General features: G+C 43.8%; 1 protein-coding gene across 3 annotated transcripts in view; it reads left to right on the forward strand.

Moving 5' to 3' along the window:
• The first annotated feature begins 2863 nt into the window (after positions 1–2863).
• Positions 2864–22846, forward strand: part of SRD5A2 (steroid 5 alpha-reductase 2) — a 65414-nt gene continuing 45431 nt past the window's right edge. The window contains exon 1 of one of the 3 annotated variants that reach the window (XM_054024181.1): positions 2864–3469. In XM_054024181.1, coding sequence (XP_053880156.1) covers positions 3186–3469 — 284 coding nt within the window. In that variant the 5' untranslated portion in view covers positions 2864–3185. The remainder of the gene's footprint in view (positions 3470–22846) is intronic. The other 2 variants (XM_054024182.1, XM_054024183.1) reach the window with 2 other exon arrangements.

The raw sequence follows: 22846 nt of genomic DNA on the forward strand, positions 1-22846 counted from the left end.
ATTGACCCATTGAGAGAAGGTAAATACACCTTGCAACTCAGCAAAGTATGCAGGGACTGGCCCATGTGACTCCAGACTCCATTTTGCTGTAATTTTCCACAGTAAGGACAAAGAGATGTTCTTACACCTGGAAAAGACTATAAAAAGGCTGATGCCTTTCCTCCATCTTGTCTTCAATCCTGCTTCTTACCTCTGGAGGGACTTTGTTACTAACTGGAGCTCTGAACAAAAGACTGAGGACCCATCTCAGCTGGGGATGTATTCCAGAGACTTGATCTGAACCTGCAGTTTATTCTATCACTGTTACAAGCCTGAACCAAGAACTTTGCCATTACTGTATGTAATTAATTCCATTTAACCAATTCTAACTCTCATATCTATCTTTTTCCTTTTATAAATAAACCTTTAGATTTTAGTTTCCATTACTTGCATCTGAAGAAGTGAGATTCTTACCCACGAAAGCTTATGCTCCCAATACTTCTGTTAGTCTTAAAGGTGCCACAGGACCCTCTGTTGCTTTTTACAGATTCAGACTAACACAGCTACCCCTCTGATACTGGAAAACTGGAATGTGTAAGGGAATTGCTTGTGAAACTTGTGGTTAGCCAGTGGGGTGAGACCAAAGTCCTCTTAGTCTGACTGGTTGGGTTTGCCTTAGAGGTGGAAAAACCCCAGCCTTGGTCTGCGACTTCCCTGTTTTAAGTGATTTATCCTGAATTGGCACTCTCAGTTGGGTCCTGCCAGAACCGCATCGTCACACCTATTGCCTCTCTTATTGACTATGCAAGTGAAACTACTAAGGAGCATCATGTGGTGCCATAGATTCCACAACATGCCGTACATATCCACCTCTACGTTATTTTCTTGGTATGTGTGGCTTGGTATGTGTGGCTAGACTCCTAAATACCCCAGGCCTAAGTTCTGAATTATGTGCAGCCCTGGGGGTAAGGAGCTTCCCCACACGATGTAAGGGCAGCTGAATGGACTTGCACTGCCCCCACTTGCAACCACCAGTGTAAGAGCATCTTGGAAGTGTGGTCAGAGGAGGAGTGGACATTTCAGGGGACACCATAATAATTTTCAAGCTCACTTGCTCTGACCCCTACTTCAGGTATCTTCCCAGCTCCATAAATTTATTTTTGCTGCTGTCAAATCTCTTTTCACTCATGTCATTGGTTCTCACACATGGGTTCTCCTAGAAGTGGAAATACCCTCCCCTGCATTCTTCCTGTTAAGACCTAGTATAAAAAAGCTGCTAGTGCATAATATTGGTCCCACAGAACCCAGGAATTAAGGTACATATTCTTGAGTACCATCTACTGGCACTTTATCTTATTAAATAACTATTTACATAGAGAGAGCACTCTGATAACACTTCCTCGACCCTCTTGTCACATTTCTTGTCCTGATACTCAGGAGAAGAAGAGGTACTCAGAAAGGAAGAAGAGGCACTGAGTGGTTAGGGCACTAGCCAAGGATTTAGGAGAATTGGGTTGAAGCCCCTGCTTCACCGCAGACTTCCTATGTGATTTTGAGCAAGTCACTTAGGCGCTCAGTTCTCACCTGTAAAATGGGGATAATGGTGAGGATAAACACATTAAAGATTCAAAGGGGTAGCCGTGTTAGTCTGGATCTGTAAAAGCAGCAAAGAGTCCTGTGGCACCTTATAGACTAACAGACGTATAAGAGCATGAGCTTTCGTGGGTGAATACCCACTTCTTCGGATGCAGGAAGAAGAAGTGGGTATTCACCCACGAAAGCTCATGCTCCTATATGTCTGTTAGTCTATAAGGTGCCACAGGACTCTTTGCTGCTTTCACATTAAAGATTGTGAAGTGGTAATATACTGAGGTAATGGGGACCATATGAGTACCATAGGGAGGATTCTCTTTATCTAGATCACAAATGATAGAGTGCATATTTTGTCTAGAGCATCTTCCACCCAAAGATCTACAAGTGGTTTACAAATATTAATGAATTAATCCTTACAACAGCCTCGTGAGTCAGGGAATAAAGAACCATTATCCCATTGTAGAGACAGAGCAACTCTTGTACAGTGGATAAGCGACTTGCTCATGGTTACATGGGTAATATGTGAAGGAGCCAGCCAGGAACAGACTACAGACCTCCTGCCATGAGCTCTGTTCTCCGAACATCCTTCCTCCTGTCACTTCTTCCACTTAGATCCTTGCCTTTCAACTGGTGGATGAGCTTTTGTGTTTCCTTAGCCTCTTCTCGGTCAGCTCATATTTTAAAACCATCCTGTTGAAGAGCAGGTTGACCCTGTGCTGCAAAGGTGCTCTGTGAAATTATGTTTTTCTGTTTAAAATTCCTATTTCTCTGCCCTTTATTGCTATAGACTAACAGACATTTTAGTATTAACCCTTGCCTGAAGCACTGCACTAAATATTCCTACTGAGCTTCTGACACCTTTATATACTTTCCCATCTCCAGTGGTAACCGGGTTTTTGGTCCAAAGATTGTCTAGGGAAAAGAAAAGATGCTGACATAGGGAGCGGGAGCGTGATCCAAAGCCCACTGAAATCAATAGGAATCTTCCCAGTGACTTCAATGGGCTGCAGCAAGCCGAGAAGAGGCCCAGAGAAGGGGCAGATGATCGGAGTGCAGGTGAGGGCAGTGCCATCCTTACCCATAGGCAAAGCACACAGCTGCGTAGGGCTCTGCTCCAGCCCCTGCTCCGGCTCTTCCCCATGCCCCCCACCCCTGCTCCGCCCCAGCCCCGCCTCTACCCGGCCCGGCCCGTCCCCGCGCCAGCCAGCATAGCCCAGCCTGCACTCCCGGCAGCGGGAAGTGCAGACCCGGCCCCAGCCGCGCCGATGGTGAGTGCTGGGGGGTGGTTCCCCCCGTCCCCCAAACCCGTCCCTCGCGCGGAGGCCTGGGACCCGCTTCCCCTCCCTCCCCCCCGCGGAGGCTTGGGCCACCCCCGCGGGGGCGTGTAGGGCCCCAGAATAGCTAGGGACGGCCCTGGGGGCGCGGATCCGGGTCTGAGGGGCCAGTCCAGTAGGGCCGCCCCTCCCTGCCCCAGCTGCAGCTCCCCCTCCCTCTAGGAGGAGCTCCGCAGTCCAGTCAGCCCAAGTGGAAGCCGCTCGGCTGGGCGGGGTGGCCGCTGCTCTATTAATGCAGGGGCTGGCGGTGGCTTGGGCTGCCCTGTCCCCATCCCTAGCATGCAGTGCTCCCCGAGCCTGGTGCTCGCCCTCAGCTCCCTCCTGGGCGCCCTGGGCTTCCTGCTGCTCTGCCTCAACCTCCGTGCCCCGGCCAGGTACGGGAAACACCAGGAGAAGCCGGGCAAGCCCTGGACCAGGGTGCCCGCCCGCGGCGCCTGGTTCCTGCAGGAGCTCCCCTCCTTCTTGGTGCCCGCGCTGCTGCTGGCGCTGCGCAGCCAGCCCCGCCTGGAGCCCCTGGGCTGCCGGCTGCTCTGCGGCATGTTCTGCGGGCACTACTTCCACAGGTAACGCGAGCCCCGGCCGCCGCAGCTTGGCGGGCGGCAGGAGGCGGGTGGGACGCGGGCTCGCTGGGCGGCGAAGGGTCGCTGGGCGTCTCGCTAGGGGAGAGCGGGCTCGCGGGGGGGGGGGGGGCGGGGCTCGCGGTGGGCTGGCGGTGCAGAGGGTGGCCCCGACCCCAATGGAAGGGGCTGGGTGCTGGCTTTCTACCTTGGCTTCCTCCTGCTCCTGCGACCGGCGAGGTGACGCTCCTGGCTCTGGTCACTGAACGACGGGACTCGGGTTAAGAGGCTGAAGTCGGTTCTTTACTCCCGGTTCCTTGTTAAGTGCTTCCTTATTCAAAGGCCAAACTTATTTCAAATGGCTACGTCCCCCTTTCAGAAATGCCATCCGTGGAATGTGGTCAAAACTTTTAATTTCTAAATCGTCTGTCAGTGTCTCAGTCATTATCGATTAATTTAAATAATCCAGAGGCTGGGTCATGACCGGCTGGCTGTGACAAAAAGAGGCTCAGGTCACCCAGCCCCCCTCAGATTGTTCTGAAGGCGCTTGGAGGTTCCACTCGCTTTGCTCCTGTGCAATGTAAGATGAGAGGTCCCCACCACAGTTGCCAACTTTCACGTGGTAAGTAAGCATCCCAACTGTCACAATAAGCCAAAAATCAAGCAAATCCCATTTCAAAACAAGCCAATCCCTAAGAACCCCAACTCTCTATGTGACTAGATCTCCCTGGCATGCAGTCTGGGACAATGGTGGACCCCCTGGCTCTGTCCCCCCATTACCCCTGCTTGCTGAGAGCTGATCAAAAATAAAGAAGCTACAAGCAACAAGATACAAGCCAAACAAGCAACAAGATACAAGCTAAAAACTCGCCAACAAGCAACTCACAAGCCAATTAAGCCAAAAACATGCCCAATTTTTGCGTTTTTTTTCTGCGGGTTTGGCATGTCTGGGCCTGACCCCGCTTCCATGTTGTAAATGGTGCATTAATAAGGAGCTGCGTTTTGCCTGGCTAGATGTCTCGGTCAGCTCAAATGACACATCCCTGTGACTGTCCTATGGTTCTGAAGGAGCTGGGACCTGCCACTCTCTGACCTGAAGCTTAGTTTTTGTGCAATACGCTGCCCCATGTCATGCCTCACCCCTCTTCCATATTGTACAGGGCTTGAATAGGGCACTGGGTTTTGACTGACAAATTGTGTCTTGGGTCACTCCCCACAACTGTCAAACTGTTCTGAAGCAGCTGGGACATGTCACTCCCTGACCCACAGGTTTGTTCTTGAGCATTATGGTGTGAGATGTGATTCCCCTTCCTCCCCCCTTGTACACCCCACCCTCCCAATTTCATTTTGTACATGGAGTTTGAATAGGAGCTGGGTTTTGACTGGCTGTACTTGATAAAATAGGTATTGGGTCACCCCAAGTGACTTGTCCCTCTGACTGTTCTTTCATTATTTGTTATCCGAGATAAGGCTATGCCACTCCCAGAAGTGAACCTTTATTTCTGATCTGACAAATTTATTACCCCAATTTTAAATATGTGCTTTCTTTGTTAGTAAACATACAATATGCATGTAAAAAATCAACAAAAAAGCAATATTTAGCCAAGTTGTTGCAAATCCAGCTGTAATGTTTTAACAAATTATGTGATAGTTACAAATGAAGAAGTCTATAGGAACTTTGTTTTGTTGTTAGATTAATTAAAAACAGGGAAATTGGCTAAAGTTACCAAAAATTGTTTGTTATAGATATAGAAACATTTGTTATGTTTAGTGTTGTCTTTTCCTTGTTATATATATATATAAAAACACTACAAGGGCACAGGTGGCTCTCAAATAATCTTGTTTATTAGCTGTATGCAAATGTACAAGACCTAGTTTAATGCACACTTCTGCTATGAGTGGTTTCTGGTGGCTTCTAAAACATAGAAAACAGTGAGCAGCACTACAGCACTCAAAAACTATGTAAAGGAATACTATCCTATATCTTTCTTTGAAGGAGTTAGCATCTGTAGTGTTGCTGTGAAACTCATATAATAGTAATGTGGTTTGGTACATTTTAATGGAATCTGGAGAACTCTTTGTGTGTGGCTGGAATATCTCCACCTCAATTCCGTTTTAATTCCAAAATTCCATCATGAAGTCCTCAGTTTTACCAAGTTTGTGGATACATACAAAATGGTTCCCAGTGTTATGTTATCCCAACAACTTTGTACCTATAATGACAATACCTTGTCTTTAATAAATTTTACTGTTAATACAAATAATTTTGATGACTTTTATTGAACTAATCAATATTTGAAAAAATATTTTAAATAGTAATGCTATTTTTAAGTTACATGGAAAAGAGCTATAGAGAGGGCAAATGAAGGATTTTTCTGGGGTAGGAACATTTCATTTTTGTCTGCATAGTCAGTAAATGGTATTTGAAAATATGCGGGCCACTACTCTGAGATGCATCCACGAAATACATCTTGTTTTCTTTTAACTTGCTATCAAGCACAGAAATCTCTGATGGAAATAGCAGAAAGTCAATTTTTTGAATCTTTCTGTGATCAGACTTAACTGTGAGTGTAATGATAAACTGCATGGCTCACCATTAATGAAATTATACGTACTTAGTTGATGTAATGCAATTGCCCTTGTTCACTTTGACTCTGAAATTGTAAAAGAAGTAAAATGTTGCTATTTATTATGATAAAATATTTTAATTATTCGTTGTTGTTGTTAGTATTGATCACTGGTTACACCTATATTTGAGCATTCCTGAGGATTTGTATTAAAAGGCCCTGTTTTGCATAAAGGGAATTTTCTTCATGAATTTCTGCATAGAATTGCTGCATAATTTAGTGCTATCTGCCTCTCCCTAAGGAGGTATTTATGGTCTGTAATCCTACCACCACCATTGACTGCTCCAAACATACACATGGAGGGGGAAACTGATAAAGGTTTGGGTGCAGAGGGGCTAGTAAAAGAGTTTAATAGATTCAGAAATTTTCTGGCCAGAGGAGACCATTAGATCATTAGTCTGTGTCTGACCTCCTGTATATTACCATAGAATTTCACCCAGTTTCTCCTGTATTGAGCCCGGTGTGATGTTGCACCCCATAATGCTTTATAGAAATATGCTTATGAATGTAAATATGACATAACTGGAATATGTTTTATGCTAGATATGCCATGTAACATATCTCTGCAAAGGTTATGATCTACTGGATATATTCATCCTATTTACATGCATGTATCATTTTTGTATTCAAAGTTATGAATATTGGCTATGTATTTGTTTGATTTTAAGTAGCCTGAGTGAAGCAGTTGATCAGCTTCTTAAGAATAGATTATTCTCAGTAAGTGCCCAATCAAGAAACACTTGAGCTAACAGAGAGCTTTGAGAGATGCCAATCCACATCTGAACTTTCCTGGGAATGTAGCTCAGCCTGTAAAGTTCTGATTCATGCATGGACATGTGACTTGTCCATGTGACTCCAAAACTCCATCTTGCAGCTGGATTATGCATAAGAGAGGGGAAGGGGTTTCCACCCCCAAGAGAGAGTCTATTTAAGCCCCTATGAACCCCTCCATTTTGTCTTCAGCTGGCTCAAGAGGTAGCCTCTCCACCTCCAAAGGATACCCGAAAGAAACTGGAACAAAGAACAGTAACCACAGGGGTGTGAGTGATTCCTGGACCCAGACTAGAAGGAGGCTAGTCTGTTTTAAAAGCTTACTGGAACATCACAGGGTGCGATTTCATCTGTAATCACTTTCTTACTGTATTAGGCTTAGAATTGCATGTTTTATTTTATTTTGCTTGGTAATTCACTTTGTTCTTGGAACCACTTAAATCCTACTTTTTGTATTTAATAAAATCACTTTTTACTTCTTAATTAACCCAGAGTATGTATTAATACCGGGGGAGGAGGGGACACCTGTGCATCTCTCTCTATCGGTGTTATAGAGGGTGAACAATTTATGAGTTTACTCTGTATAAGCTTTATATAGGGTAAAATGGATTTATTTGCGGTTTGGACCCCATTGGGAGTTGGGTATCAGAGTGCTGGAGACAGGAGCATTTCTTAAGCTTTTTTCAGTTAAGCCTGCAGCTTTTGGGGGACGTGGTTCAGATCTGGGTCTGTTTGTAGCAGGCTAGAATGTCGGGCACAACCAGGCAAGGCACTGAAGTCCCAAGCTGCCAGGAAAAATGAGCTTACAGGTAGTCTCAGCACATTAGATGGCAGTCCCAAGGGGGTTTCAGTGATCCAACCTGTCACATCTGGTAACTATTCTTTTTTTTTATTATTATTATTTTATTGATTTTCATAAAGAAGGAGGCAATGGAAAAATACAAGAAGGTAAATGACTTACAATTTGATATTTTTTTCCAAATATCAGGGTTGGGACCCACAGCTGAACCCAGACCCAGCTCATTGCTCTCAGCTGACAGCTAATGAACAAGGCCTCCTGATTGACTGAAGACCCCCTCAGTCACAGTCTTAAACCCTGCATCAGGCCTGGGTTTCTGGCTGCTCAACAGCATTCCATACCCACAGCTGTATTTGTATTCCTGCTCTCAGCTCCTTTCATGTTCCTTGACCTTGCTCTGGCACCTGCTTCTGTATCCTGCTCCCTGACCCTGGTTCCACTTCTGGTTTCCTATTACTGGTTTCCTGTTCCTGGCTCTTGCTCCTGTCCTCACCGTGGCTGATAGTCTGGCTCCAACCCCTGGCTCTCGGCTCTGGCTTGTTCCCCAGACTTGGCATTCGGTTTCTGGCCACTGCTCTGACAATTGACGCCAGGTCTCTGGCTGTCAGCTCTGGCTCACTCCCCAGACTTGATAACTCAGCTCCTGACTTGGCCACTAGGCCTGACTACCTCTGTTCCAACCAGTAGGCGAGGCAGCCGCAGCCCAGTCATTATATCAAATCACATGCTTCACTGGATCTACAATAGAAGTAAGCAATTATGTGGTTTTGTAACTCGTTAAAGCTGCAAGACCAGACAATACAAAACCAGACAACACTACATAGACCTAACATGTTAAGGAGGGCTAACAGTAATACTATAGAAGACATATATGAACAGGGAGAAGAAACAAAGAGGAGATAGGTAGACTGGAGGTTTGGCATTCTTTGAGCCATCTCAACATTTTTTATCCAAATGTATCTAGAAAGAGGATCCAAATTTCTTCAAAAATCATGTCATTGCTCTATATGGCAATACCAATAATCTGTGTTTGACTAACATGTATCTTCTAGAATGGCATCCACTCTTGATTTGAAGACATCAAGAGATGGAGAATCAATCACTTCCCTTGGTAGTTTATTCATTGGTTGATCGCCCTCACTTTTAAAAGTTTGAACATACATTTCTAATTTGATTTTGTCTGCCTTTAACTTCCAGTCATTGGTTCTTGTTCTGCATTTCTCAGATTAAAAAACCCTTTATTACCCAGGTGTACTTGTATACTATAATCTAGACATGTCTCAGTCTTCTTTTTGATAAACTAAACAAATTGATCTTTTTAAATCTCTCACTGTATGGCATTTTCTCCAGCCTTGAATAGGGTTTTTTTTGGCTCTTTTCTGTGCCTTTTCCAGGTTTTTCAACATCCTTTTAAAAACGTGGACACCAGAATTGGGTGCAGTATTCTAATATGAGTCTCGCAATACCATAAACCGAGGTAAAATTAGTTTCCTACACATATATCCAAGGATTACATTTGCTCTTTTTACCACATCATTGCACTGGGAACTCATGTTCAGTTGCTTGTCCACTTCATTAATGATTTGGATAATGGAGTGGAAACTATGCTTGTAAAATCTGTGGATGATGCCAAGCTTGGAGGGATTGCAAGGACTTTGGATAACAGGGTTAGGATTCAAAATGACCTTGACAAGTAGGAGAGTTGGTCTGAAATTAACAAAATGTCATTCAGTAAAGACAAGTGCAAAGAAATACATTCAGGAAGGAAAAATCAAATAGCTACAAAATGGGCAATAGCTGGCTACACAATACTTCAGAAAAGGATTGGGGGTTATAATTAGGATGACCAGATGTCCCGATTTTATAGGGACAGTCCTGATGTTTATATATATATACCCCTATATAGGTCTGTATATAGACCCCTATCACTCCTCCACCCCCGTCCTGATTTTTCACACTTGCTATCTGGTCACTCTAGTTATAGTGGATCACAAATCAAATATGAGCCAACGATGTGATGCTGTGACGAAAAAGGAATATTAACAGGTGTGTTGTGTGTAAGACACGGGAGGTAATTGTCCCTCTCTACATAGCACTGGTGAGGCCTCAACTGGAGTATTGTCCAGTTCTGGGTGCCATACTCTAGGAAAGGTGGAGAAACTGAAACGTGTCTAGAAGACAGCTATAAACATCATAAAGGGCTTAGAAAACCTGACAAATGAGGAAAGTTTTTAAAAAACTGGGCATGTTTAATCTGGAGAAAGAAGACTGAGTGGGGACTTGATAACATATCAAGTCATTTTGAAATATGTTATCAATTGTTCTCTGTGTCCATTGAATGCAGGACAAGAAGTAATGGGCTTAATCTGCAGCAAAGGAGACTTAGGTTAGACATTAGGAAAACCTTTCTAATTGTATGGATAGTTAAACTCTGGAACAAACTTCCAAGGGAGGTTGTGGAATCCCCATCACTGGATGTTTTTAAAAACAGGTTGGACAAACACCTGTCAAGGATGGTCTGGGCATACTTCGTCCTGGCTCTGTGTGGGGAGATAGACTTTATGGCTCTTGAGGTCCCTTACAGCTTTGTGATGCTATGATCCCTAAATACCTTTCAGAATCACTGCTTTCAAGGACACAATCCTTCCCCTGCCCCCGTTTGGTAGTTATGGCCTGCATTCCTTGTTCCTACATGTATTAAAACATATTTTGTTTGAATCGGATTGCTCTGTCCTCTTCATTATTTACCACTCTGCCAATCTTTGTATCATCTACACACTTCAACAGCAGTGATTTTATATTTATTTCCAGTTGTTGATGAAAATGTTGAGTAGTGTTGTGCCTAGTATTGATCCCTCCAAAACCACTCCAGAAACACCCACATTCTGTGATGATTCTCCACCGTCGTCTACTTTTTGAGTCCTGCCAATTAGCTATTTTGTAATCCATTTAAAGTGTGCTTTATTGGTATTGTATAGTGCTAACTTTTTAATCAGAATGTTACAGTACTAAGTATATTGTATCCTTTCTATGGCTGCCCTTATACTGCAGTGATGAGCGTGGTATCAATGCACTGCTGGAAGGTGCTCAAAGCAATGTGACTACACATCTGTTGTATGGTGTGTTTTTTCCTCTCATCCTATCCCAGGGATAGGAACAGGTGCAGGGGAATATATTGTTTTGGCAGGGTTTTAGCTTTTTTGTTTTTGTTGTTGTTTAAATATGTATTGCTTTGGGTTTGTTAGAGAAGGCAAGATCAAAGAAATGTGCCTTGCAGTTGGAGCAGAAGGCGGTGAGGTTTGTGATGGTTCCTGAGGGAGTTCATTCCACAGTTTAAGATTGACCCCAGAGAAAGTTCATATCTACTGCACAGACAAGCTTTATCCTATTGCAGAGAATTCCATTGTGACTGAGGAGTGGAATTGTTGACCATACTCTGTGTTCCTGGAGCTTAGGAAATCTTTTGGATATCCTGGGCCTTGACACCTTGAACTAGATTCAAAATCCAATAGGAAGCCACTGTAAGGAGGGAGGACAGATATATGATGTGTGCATGATAGCCTCTTTTGCTGAGGAGGTGCCTTGCAGTGTTCTATACTAGTTGGAGTTTCCTAAATGCTGATGGCTTCATGCCCAAGTATATCGCATTGCTGTAGTCCAGCCGAAAGGTAAGGAAGGCATGAATAACTGAGGCCAGGTCATTGTCTTCTAGAATGGGATGGAGTCTCCTACCCGGTCGGAGATGGCAGAAAGTATATCTCGCGCTGCAGCATGGCTGCAAATACTTTACCTTTATCAACCAAACTAGAAATGCCATCAAAAAGGAAAAATCAGGTTTGTTTGACAAGACCTATTTTCCATGAAACCATGTTGACTGGAATTAATTGTATCCCTATTCTTTAATTCTTTAGCAATTGAATCCTGTATTAGCTTTTCCATTGTTTTGCCCAAGACTGATGTCAAACTAACCTGCCTACAATTACCCAGGGCATATTGCTTGCACTTTTTGAATATTGCACAATATTAGTACTCTTTTAGTCTTCTGGAATGTCCCTGGTATTCAAACTTTTATTTAAAATTAAAATTGATGGGCCAGAGATCTTCGTAGCTCACTTTTTATAACTCTTGGGTACAAGTTATTAGGGCATTCTGATGGTCTGGAAAGTAGTTCATCAGTCTCCATGTGATACAAATACATCATCCTGTTTCTTTTTAAATACAGACCAGAAATATTTATTGAATGCTTTCTGCATCATTATTAACAATTCTACCAACTCTATCCATAGGTGCTCAACCCCCCTCTGCCCCTGTCATGCTCCCATTCCATCCCCTTCCCCAAAGGCTCCGCCCCCTCCCTGCCCCTATTTTGATTCCTTCCCCAAATCTCCACCCCGGCCACACCTCTTCCCCTCCTCCTCCCTTGAGCGAACCATGTTTCCGCTCCTCCCCCCTCCCTCCTGGAGCTTGCTACAGCTGTTTGGCAGCAGCAAGTGCTGGGAGGTAGGCGGAGGAGTAGGGACGCGGCACGCTCAGGGGAGGAGGCTGAGGGGAGGTGGGGAGGGGAGCTTGGCTGCCACAGGGTGCAGAGCACCCACTAATTTTTCCCTGTGGGTGCTCCAGCCTTGGAGCACCCACGGAGTCAGTGCCTATGACTCTATCTAGTAATATGTCTATACCCCTATACCATTGCTGGGATTTCCTTAGTTACTAATATTCTCTAAAAACTCCTTATTGTCATGAGCCCTGCCAGCAATGGATTTTTCCCTGATGTCTTTAACTTCCCCTATCAACTTTTTATAGTTTTTAACTTCTCATTTATATATATGATTTCTTATTGTTGCCTCCACTTTCTTGATTGTGGAAGCATGGCTTTTTGTTCATCTAATAAACTCTCCTTTAAGGATTCCCAACTTTCATTCATGTTTTCTTGTCTATTTTTTTCTTCCAATCAATTTCACTCATAATTTTCCTTAGCGTTGAGAGATTAACCCTCTTGCAGCACCAAGTTTATATATTACTTGTTCGGACTGTCCTCTGTTTGCCCATATTGAATGTAATCAGGTTTGATCACAGGTCCCTAGGCAACCACCAGCATCCAGTCCAGTGATTAATTCTTTTTTATCTGTCCTAATGAGGACCAAAATAGAGCTACTTTGTATTGGGTGCAGCACCTTCTGTGCTAGAAAATTATTATCTGTAATTTTGAATTACTGAAACGATGTTTTATTACTGGCTGCATGAGTTCTCCAGTATATGTCTCCAAAGTTGAACTCCCCCATAACAGCATTATTTCTGTCAACGCATTAAGCACCTGTCTGTAAAGAGTAACTCATCCTGTTCTCTGGTTTGAGTCAGTGGCCTGTAACAGATCCCCACCAGACCCCAAATTGTGCTTTGTTAGTTAGCACATTGATCCATATGCATTCAAAATTTTGTGGTTCTGAGTCACTGATAAATCTAAAAGTGGTAAGATGTCTTTAATATCGCGTGTCATTCCTCATCCTCTTACCCATTCTCTTCTTCCTAAACACAGTCTCGCCAGTCATGTGAATTGTCCCACCAAGTTTTAATAATGCCAGTTATATAATTTTTCTTCATCAATGAGAATTGCTAATTAATTGTTAGTTGTTACCCAGACTCCTACCACTGATATATAAGCAATTGAAAATTTTATTTTCTTCACATTCTTTGCCGCATCAGTGCCATTTGTTCATGACATCTTTAGTTTGAGTTTTGTACTGCATTTGCCTCCTTAGCACCCTCCCCTTGTATTGGTAGTTTAATGCCCTCCTAGCTGCTCCAGCTAGTCTCCAACAAAGCTGTACCATTGTGTGCCAAAATAATCATCAGTGAATTATTGAATCTTTGTGTGAGTCAAAATCCCCAAAGAGATTTTAACAGACCAGGGAATCAATTGAACCTCCCATATGATGTGGGAAGTCTGCAGCTTGTTGAAGATGAAGACCCTTTGGATATCTGCATATCACCCTCAGACTGATGGGCTGGTTGAGTGGTTTAATCAGACCTTAAAGAAAATGCTCCCGAAGTTATTTGCTCAGGACCTTCGACATTGGGATCAGCTACTCACAGCATTACTGTTTGCTATTTGGGAAGTACTACAGACCTCAAAGGGGTCACCTGCAATGTGATTACACCATAGTGACATTGTGGGGATCACCAAGATGGGTAAGAAATCCTGTCATCACCTGCCCTGTAACCCTGGGGGCCTTTATGCTGTGCAGAGTTGATTCAATTTCCTGACAAGTACAAGGGCTCCCCCTGGCTTCTATTAGCCTAGTTACTTTTTTGCAGGATGACACCAACAGCCCTTCCAATCCCGAGTCTCCCCAAATCCATTCTCCCCGTGATCTTAAGTACCAGGCACTCGGACTGCTTCCCTATGGTTCGTCACCCCCCAAAGGCGTGACACCAGCCCCCCCAATTAACAATTCACTTTGACACACACAAGATTTGCACACCAGACACTATCTTGGGATCAAAATAAACAAAAGGTTTATTTAATAGAAAAACCACAGATTCGAAGATGAAATATTAAGGGAGAGCAAACATATACTAGTTACACAGAAAATAAACAAAGACACAACCTCAGACTTTATACTTCCATATTAGATAAAGTCCTTTTTGTAATGCAAGTTACCTAATTCCTTTGAACAGTTTCCCAGCATACCTATGGTAGCTGGGATGTCTCAATTTTTTTCCATTAACTCTAATACTCCATCATTGTCTTTTCCTCGGCTGGACCATGGATGGTTACTTGGAGCTGGTTTTGTGTAAACATCTGGCTTGGGGCGATGCCCCTCCCTGCTATGAGGTGTAGCTGATGTTGTAGTACATGTTATGAGTACAGTTATCTATATACACAAATGCACAGATTCATAACCACAGTCTGTATACGTACATCATAAGTTCAGACGATCAAGTTCAGAACATTACTAGCTTTCAGAAAAGACCTTACTCAATACACTTATAGTACAATGATACAGGATGCAATCCGTTTGTTCAGTTGCTCACTTTGGGGGTTTAAACCTTCTGTTTTCCTCTTGGGCTGGCTAAACCCCCCACTTGTCACAGTAGGAAATTTGTTTCAGTGAGAAAAAGCATATTCTATTGTCCAGGTCAAGGGCTGACTCAGACCGCTCAAACTAGGACTGTGTACAAGATAGCATCCATCACTGCTGACACCGCCTTAAGGAGGAAACGCTTTCAGCCCCTCTCAAGGATTTGCAGATGTTTCCATGGCAGCTTAGATCACAAGAGCTTGGCACTTTTGCCCAAGATTAGGCTCAGGGTTTCATTTACAAATCATGAGACTCAAGTTGCAATATTTTGTGTATTTTAACTTAAATCATCAAAACTCAAAATTATGCTATTTTAAAATGTTAGTATTCTAAACCAATTAATTTTACAGCTGAACAACTTCACTGGGCTGGACATGTTTTTGCTGTATTCAGGCTGAAGTGGCACAGCTGATTTAGGAAAAAGAAATTGTATCTGCAAGGTGGACAATTTGGGCAAAATTCACCCCGGCCTAATTGCATTGGACCAGATTCTGACTTCAGCTACACTGGATTAAATCTGGAGTTACACCAGTGACTCCAAAAGGATTTACTCAAAACTTAAACCAGTGTAGCTGAGATTATTGGGGGAAGGAGTCTCTTATGGTTAAATCATAGAACTGTGGATGAGTACATCTGGATTCTATTCCCAATTCTAAAATAAAGCATACAAAGATTGCTGGCTGTGGCTGCTGAGTTTGTACTCCACTGCTGAAAAGAGGGCTGTAGCAGGAAGGAGTGGTGCTGCTGCTGAAGAGGCCAAAGAAAGACTGGATGCTGAAGGCTGCCTAGTTAGTGTGACTGCTGCTGTTGAAATGTGGTTGCTGAGATCATGGAGCCTAAAATAAACCCAGGAGGGCTACAGAGAAGCTCCGGAGAAAGGCGGAAGACTTGTTGGACTTTGATACCCTGGATAGGGTTGCCAGTTTTGGTTGGACGTGTTCCTGGAGATTTCATCATATGACATAATCTTTAATTAAAGATTAATCTTTAATTCTTGGAGACTCCAGGACAATCCTAGAGGATTAACAATCCTAACCCTGGAAGAGGTGGACTCATGGGTCTTTTTCTAACTTTTGTGCTTGACGTTACAATCTTAACGTTAACATGTTTTTGACGTAAAGTTATATATAGACACACTTTTGGGGGGTAAAGGAAGGTTAATATGAGCTATTAGAAATCAGCCCAAGGCAGCCCTCTTTACCTTCTTTAGAAAATAGATTAGTTTTAAAATCTGTTATATTTTTAATGGAAGTACACACTTGGCATCTAAACTCGTTATTTCAAATTATACTCTCCTTTACACCTGTGTAACCCCAGCTGCATTTCAGTGCAGTTGGACTACTACCTTTCAAATGTACGTCAGACGATTTAGCAAAGACATAAAAAAAGTGGGTTAATAAGGATTTAGAAACCTAACTTAATTTTTGCACCTAAATATTTAGGAGCCTAACTTTATTCACCCATTTTTGAACAGGAGAAGGACCCCTCAAATAAAGTTGGAGAGGCCAATTTTTGAATGGCAGCATTGTTAACTTTTCCCCTGATGATTGTTTTTACAGAACCATCTTGCTATTGTGCTTATCACACAGTCCCAAACTGCTTCCCATTTTTGGGGGGGCAGGGAGGGGGAGACTTTACTGGTGGTATTATTCATTTTCATGTGTAATTAATGAAAACAATCAGAATTTTAAAAAGTTAAATGAAGCTGTTGCAGAATTTCCAGTCAGCTGTATCAGAGTTCCACCAAATCTCAGGAATGTTGCCGCAAAATGTACATCAAGCCTTCTACAAAATATACAGGGCCCTGATTATAGGCAGCAGAGGAGCAGACCCAGTGTTGTGGGATCTGTGAATAAGCAGCATCTGCGTGCACGCACCAAACCAAACCAGGGAAGAGACGAGGCTCAAATGAAATGATCCACTAGGGAAGGAAGAGAGACCGATGTTAAGATGGAAAGAACATAGTGAAGAACTAAGGAGAACTAAGAAGAGGAAGAGGCAAAGAAACGCAGGCAAAGGAAAGGGCAATTAATGAAGAGTAAAGGACAACAGGAGCAAGAGTGGGAGGTTAGGGATGAAGGAGACCATAAGAGATGAGAAGTAGGACAGAGTAGAAGAAACAAGACCAGGGGATTTTAAGGACCATCAGATCCCCTGTCAAGCACAGTTCCACCCCAACCCACTCCCTCCAGGAACTTTCTCAATATTTGTAAGGTATAGCATAAGTCAACATGGGTACAGTCTAACTAAAGTTTGACATTGTGCAGGAAAGTTTAACATCTCTGCTTTCCCTGTGTCATTACGTGGCCTCAAGTGGGTCACTTATTGAAAGTAATTGCGCTTTCTCTTATAAATGGAATTTTCATAATAAATGTCTGCTTATCCTTGGAATTTGTACCATTTTTAATGTAGAGGAAAGTGCTTTTGTTCTGTTCTCACTTTGATCCCTCATGAACCCTTTGAACTCTCTGCTCCAATGGAGCAACTAGTTTTTTGAAGTTCATAGCACTGTGTCGCGCTAAGTTACTGACACATTTTTCATGTTTTTGGCAGACACACATTTTTAGCAATAGGAACAAAGTGATCTGTCTCCATAAATATCATATGGTTATTTTTAGAGAAGAATAATGTGGGATATATTGTTGAAATATACACTTGTCTCCCAGCTGACTATGCCTTTGATGTACTGCTATAAAGCAATGATCTCGTAATAGTTGGCTAGCGTGGCTGCACTTCAGATACAGCAAACAGGAGGTAGCAAGGGCACGCATGAAGCATTGTGATATCAGTGGGTAAGTCTTCACTGCAGAAGTAACTTGGGCTCTTGGGTAAAGCTCTAACCCCTTTCCCATCCACATACAAAAATCTCTGACCCTAGTTTAGTGGCGCTTTCAACCCAGGGTTGCTGGGCAATCCTGGAGTGTAAGCTAAAGCCTGAGTGGGGCTTTCACAGGCTGGTAAACTCCCCTCCCCCATTTTATGATGGGCACATGGGCTAAACTATTTGAATACTGATAGTCTTCTAATTTCATCCCACAATTTCCCCCCTCCTCCCCTCATGTGCCAGAAGAACAGAAAAGTTCTTCCACAATTCTCTGGGAAACAATCATAGAGCAGCTCAGCTTACTGCAGCTATGCCCCCAGAACAAGCAACACACATGCGTGAGTGTAGAACCAATGAGGCTCCAGAAACTCAGCTATGGCTTTGCAGTATGGCTGTACACACCTGGGCTAGTGCTCAGGCTTGTGTAATCCCCTTTGTTAACCCTGGAATGAAGACATACCCTGTGAAGCTCTGCAATTTTGAGGGAAGATCAAAGAACACTCTCCTCTTATTTGCAAAAGGCTGGAAGCCTGTGAGCATGTAAAAGAGAGATTAGAGGAAAACTATGTCTAACGCTCCACAACAACAAAGGTTCCTGGAGATGAGAAGGCAGCATTTCTTTCCCCTCACAAAACAAGGAACCTCCCTTCCTCCCACCCAAAAAACAAACAAAAAAACCCGAACCCACATTATTTATGAATTGATGAGTATCAGAAGGTCAATAGATGTAACTGTATAAAAATGGAGAGCTCTACAGGCCTAAGCCTGACCCCTTTGAGATCGGTGCGATTTTTATCATTAACTTCATATGTAGGATTGGGCCATAATAAAATAGGTTACTCATGATGGAAGAATATGTCCAGGCATATATCAATGTATTAAAAACGAAGACCCCTTCAAAATAATTTTGACTTCCACTTTGCAAAGACGATAATGTTTACAAATTGTGATGGGGTATATCAGTCCCACACTGGTTGGTCAACCATGGTTAACCTGAGTCCAATTAGGCTACCAGGTGGCACCTGGTATTAGACATAACTGATGATCAAACCCAGCTGGGAAGGCGCTGGGTCCTCATAAAGGAGTAGTAGGGAAAAGGCTAGGGAGGAGACTGATAGTCAGGTGTCTCTGCTCTTAGCTAAAGGCAGAGAGAAGCCTGGGAGGCAGATGTGGAACTAGAACCAGAGGATCCTGAGCTAACAGGAAGCCCGGGGCAGAGATGGGTTGTTCTGAGTGAGGGGGAACCTGGAGGTAGTGAAGCCCAAGAGGGAATGATCATATAGCCTAAGGGGAATCTGGACTGACTTTTGAGGGGCTGCAGGGAGAGAGTGAAGAAGTCTGCAGTCTCTCTTATGATAGTAGAGAGTGGGTTGATCTGTGGGAAACATGCTTCTGCAGAGAAAGAAGGAAACCTGAGGCGGTCCAAAGTTTATTTGATTTTATACTTTTCATTTGGGATTCTTGCTGAGGGATTCCATTGGACAGCCCTGTGAGCCCTAGCTCTGGACGAAGGATGCATCTAGGGAAGTTGTGGAGAGAAGGCCTGTAGAAAAGCTATAGTCGGAAGAAGTCCTTGAAGGCAGTATCAAGAAGTCTGACAGAGCAGACATTGGTTGCTGGTTATAGGGTCCCTGAGCTGTAAAACTCATTGTAATGGGAGGGCTTGGGTTCCCCTACTGGCCATGGGGAAGATGGGGTGGAACTAAAATGTGACCCAGTTGGAGGCAGCCTGAGTCATGAGAGAAGGCAGACCACTGCTGGACCGAAGCAACCATCAGCAGGGGCCACCAGACTGGAAAAAACTGCTATGCCATATCCACCCACAATGGGGGTGTGTCTGTAGTGAGTGCAAATCTACACAAGTAATAAAAATATGTATTATAGTTTTTCATTACATGGTCATATACTTTTTCCCACAGATATTTGCTGACAGCAGAGGAATGATGAGATTTGAACCTTGGGATCCAGTCCAGGCTCTGAAGGGGAGAGTGCTCTAGGGGGACAGATTCCTCTGCCCATTCCTTCAAAGTTTAACCCCGTCTGCTTCATCCCTTCCAACCTGTCTCTGTCAGTTCTGTCTTCCCTGGCTCCTCATTCAAATCTCCTCACCTACTCTTCACTCCTCAGGTATCTCCTCTCAGTTTCCTGGCCCAGCAAGTTCTAGTGACGCCCATCTGGACTCCATTCTCCATTTTCCAGTTTTCTTGCCCGCTCCCAGCGCTTGCCTCCTGGGTCCTCAATTAATCTCTCTTTGCCACCCTGGCCTCCAATTGCCCCTGTCCATATTCCCCATCCTCACTGGCTGGCAATCCCAGTCTCCCTCCTTGGGATCCTTGTCCAATCTCAGTGTTTGTCCCCTTCTTCCACAGATCCTTGTCCCAGATTCTTTGTCCCCCTGTCTTCTCCCCACCCCCACCCCACACACCAGGGTCCATGTATCAATCTGCTTCCTGTCCCAGGTCCAGCTCTTGTCCCTTATTCATTTGAATCTGGCAGCTTCCTCCTCCATGATGCCTGGGTCCAGCAGGGGGACATTGAGAGCATAGGAGGCACAGTCTCCCTGCTCTCAGTTCCACTGCCCAAAACTGATCCAGCACAACATCCCAGATCTGCAATTGCAATTGCAGGAAAAATCCTGCTTAGCTCTGGGCTGCATCATGCTCAGTATGGATGGAATCTTCAGGGAATTTCGCTCCAAAGCTGTCTACTGAGCATGTGCGAACTGTGATTTCTTCCCCCTCCCTCCCTCCAAGGCTTATAACTTGACCAAATTTGGGTGGATTTTCATAGGAATACCAAAAGGCACATGCCAAATTCTGAATCCCCAGCCCAAAAGCATGGGGCGCCCTAGAGCTTCTCAGAGAAAAGGTCACATGGGCAAAACATATTTTCCCTTAGCCTTGTTCTTGGAAACAGCTGAACCAATTTGGCTTAATTTTTTTCAATGGTTAAAGTTTGGCAAAGGTGTAAGCAACTGAAAACAGGGCTGATTTATGGGAAGTGTTGGGCAGTCTTAGAAATAAGTGGTGCTACCAGTATTGCCTGTAATGTGCATAATAGATGTAAATGGCTCCAGTAATCAAGCCAGTTTCATGATAAATATCACAAAGCTAAAGATAGAAAAGAGAGTCCATCGTCCTACAAGTGCAAGATATATTGTACTTGCAAAAGAGAGGATGTAGCAAATATTAAAGGGGGGTTGGCCTTCCAGACATCTTGGTGACAGCTGGCAGAGGGCACAAGGAGCACTTAGTTTTATAGGAATCCCCTCGGTCAGGTATAAACATAATTCACTAAAAGGTGGCATGTGAAGTTGTAACAAACACACCTCCTGGGTGTGGTGCTCTGTCCCATCTAGTGGCACTGAGACCACTTAGAGATTAATGAGTCTGCTACAGTAGCTAAGAGCTATGTGGCTTTTAGCTCATGCAGTAGAGACTCATGCATTTAGCTCCAGATGTCCCAGGTTTGATCCTGCCCACTGACAGCAAGATCTGTTGGTGTTATAAAGTCTCTACTGAGAACCAATGGCAAATCATAATCATTGCAAAATGTATGTTTGGATAATGTTTAAGGAACTATATATCAATAATGAAAATCATGTCCTTAAAGTATGTGAGTTAAGGCAGAGCAACAGAAGGTGATAGACATGCTCCTGTCCAGCAGGCAGGAAGAGATGCTTATCTTTCTCTGGCTGCTTGTGTGTATTGTGTATGTAGGGTTGCCAACCCTCCAGGATTGTCCTGGAGTCTCCAGGAATTAAAGCTCAATCTTTAATTAAAGATTATGTCATATGATGAAACCTCTAGGAACATGTCCAACCAAAATTGGCAATCCTATGTGTATTGTCCACTTCACAACAGAGGCCTATCTACAGACTGACCCAAATGCTAATCAGGAAATTGACAAGAAAGCAGCGTTCAGGAAAAAAAACAACCAGCAGGGGATGTCCTGCTTATCAGTACAGAGAATGGATTGGGGGCTGTCTAACTGGGGGTGCAGGAGGGCACCGTGAATCTTTTCCACTGAGGAGGCAAGCTGACAGCATGACTTGTCTCATGCACAGAAGATCATCGCCAAGCCTAGCTGTAATATGCTGAAAGGATTGTGGGGGTCTTGCCCCATAAGACATAAAAGTAACTAGTTAAGTAAACCCAGGTTTTAGAATGCATGTTATGTTTTTGTTTTATATGTATATTTGTTTCCAGTACTTCCACTTGCTATCATTTCAATCTATCCTCTTTGTTAATTAAACTTTTGCTTGTTTTAACTACAAACATATCTAAGTGCTGGGTGTTAAGTGGTGCAGTGATCTGAGGTGTAACTGGTAAACTGGGTTGTACTACTCCTTTGGGAGCAGTGAATCTGGGACTACAGCAAGTGTCCAGTGGAACAGGGGCTGGACACTCCAGAGGGACTTTCAGAGGGTACGGGGGTTGAGTGTATCTATCACTAACCTGAAGATGGACAGTGGAGCCTGCACAGGCTGAGAATGGAGTGCTTGTGTTGCCTGTAGCCGGTGGAATCAGGAAGTAGACACAGACAAGACTTCCTCATGCTCAGGACAGGTAGTAACAAGGTGCCCCACAACCCTGGGTACTCCTGGGAAGCATGTCAATGATGTTCCCATTGTAGAATCTTAAGATCCGGTCCTACAATATGTAGTGTGTGGGGGCTACACAGAACTATGTTGACTCCAGTAGGGGTCTGTAGAGATGTAGCAATCCTCTTGCTTACTACACATTGCAGGACCACGGCCTTTAAATTTCATATAGCCTCAATTTATTATCCCTTTCTGTTAAGGACCAAAATATCTTAGGCACAAATCCTAATCTTTTTGAGAAAGTTCTCTCCCCAGTTCAGTTGACCAGTTTGGCAAGGAGTGGTGAGAAAGAGATTAAACAGCCTGTTCTGATATCATATGTTTATCTTTTTAATTATGGGCATTCAGTCCCATTGTTCCTAACTTTTTTTTATCTTCAGATTTCATCCAAAACTTTTTTCCACATTAAGAACAAGGGGTAAGACACTAAAAGTTATCTTACAGGAAACATAAATAGAGTAGAGTCTTAAGGGTAAGGACATCCCTCGGCCTACTCTGCTTCCCGCCGCCCCCATTGGCCTGGAGCGGCGAACTGCGGCCAGTGGGAGCTGCGATCGGCAGAACCTGCAGACGCAGCAGGTAAACAAACTGGCCCAGCCCCTCCCCCCCCCATGGTGCTTACTTTGGCGAACCACGTTCCAGAGGTTGCCGACCCCGATCTAAAATAACTATCTAGGAAC

This window comes from Malaclemys terrapin, chromosome 3 (genome assembly GCF_027887155.1).
Source record: "Malaclemys terrapin pileata isolate rMalTer1 chromosome 3, rMalTer1.hap1, whole genome shotgun sequence".
NCBI classification, from domain to species: Eukaryota; Metazoa; Chordata; order Testudines; family Emydidae; genus Malaclemys; species Malaclemys terrapin.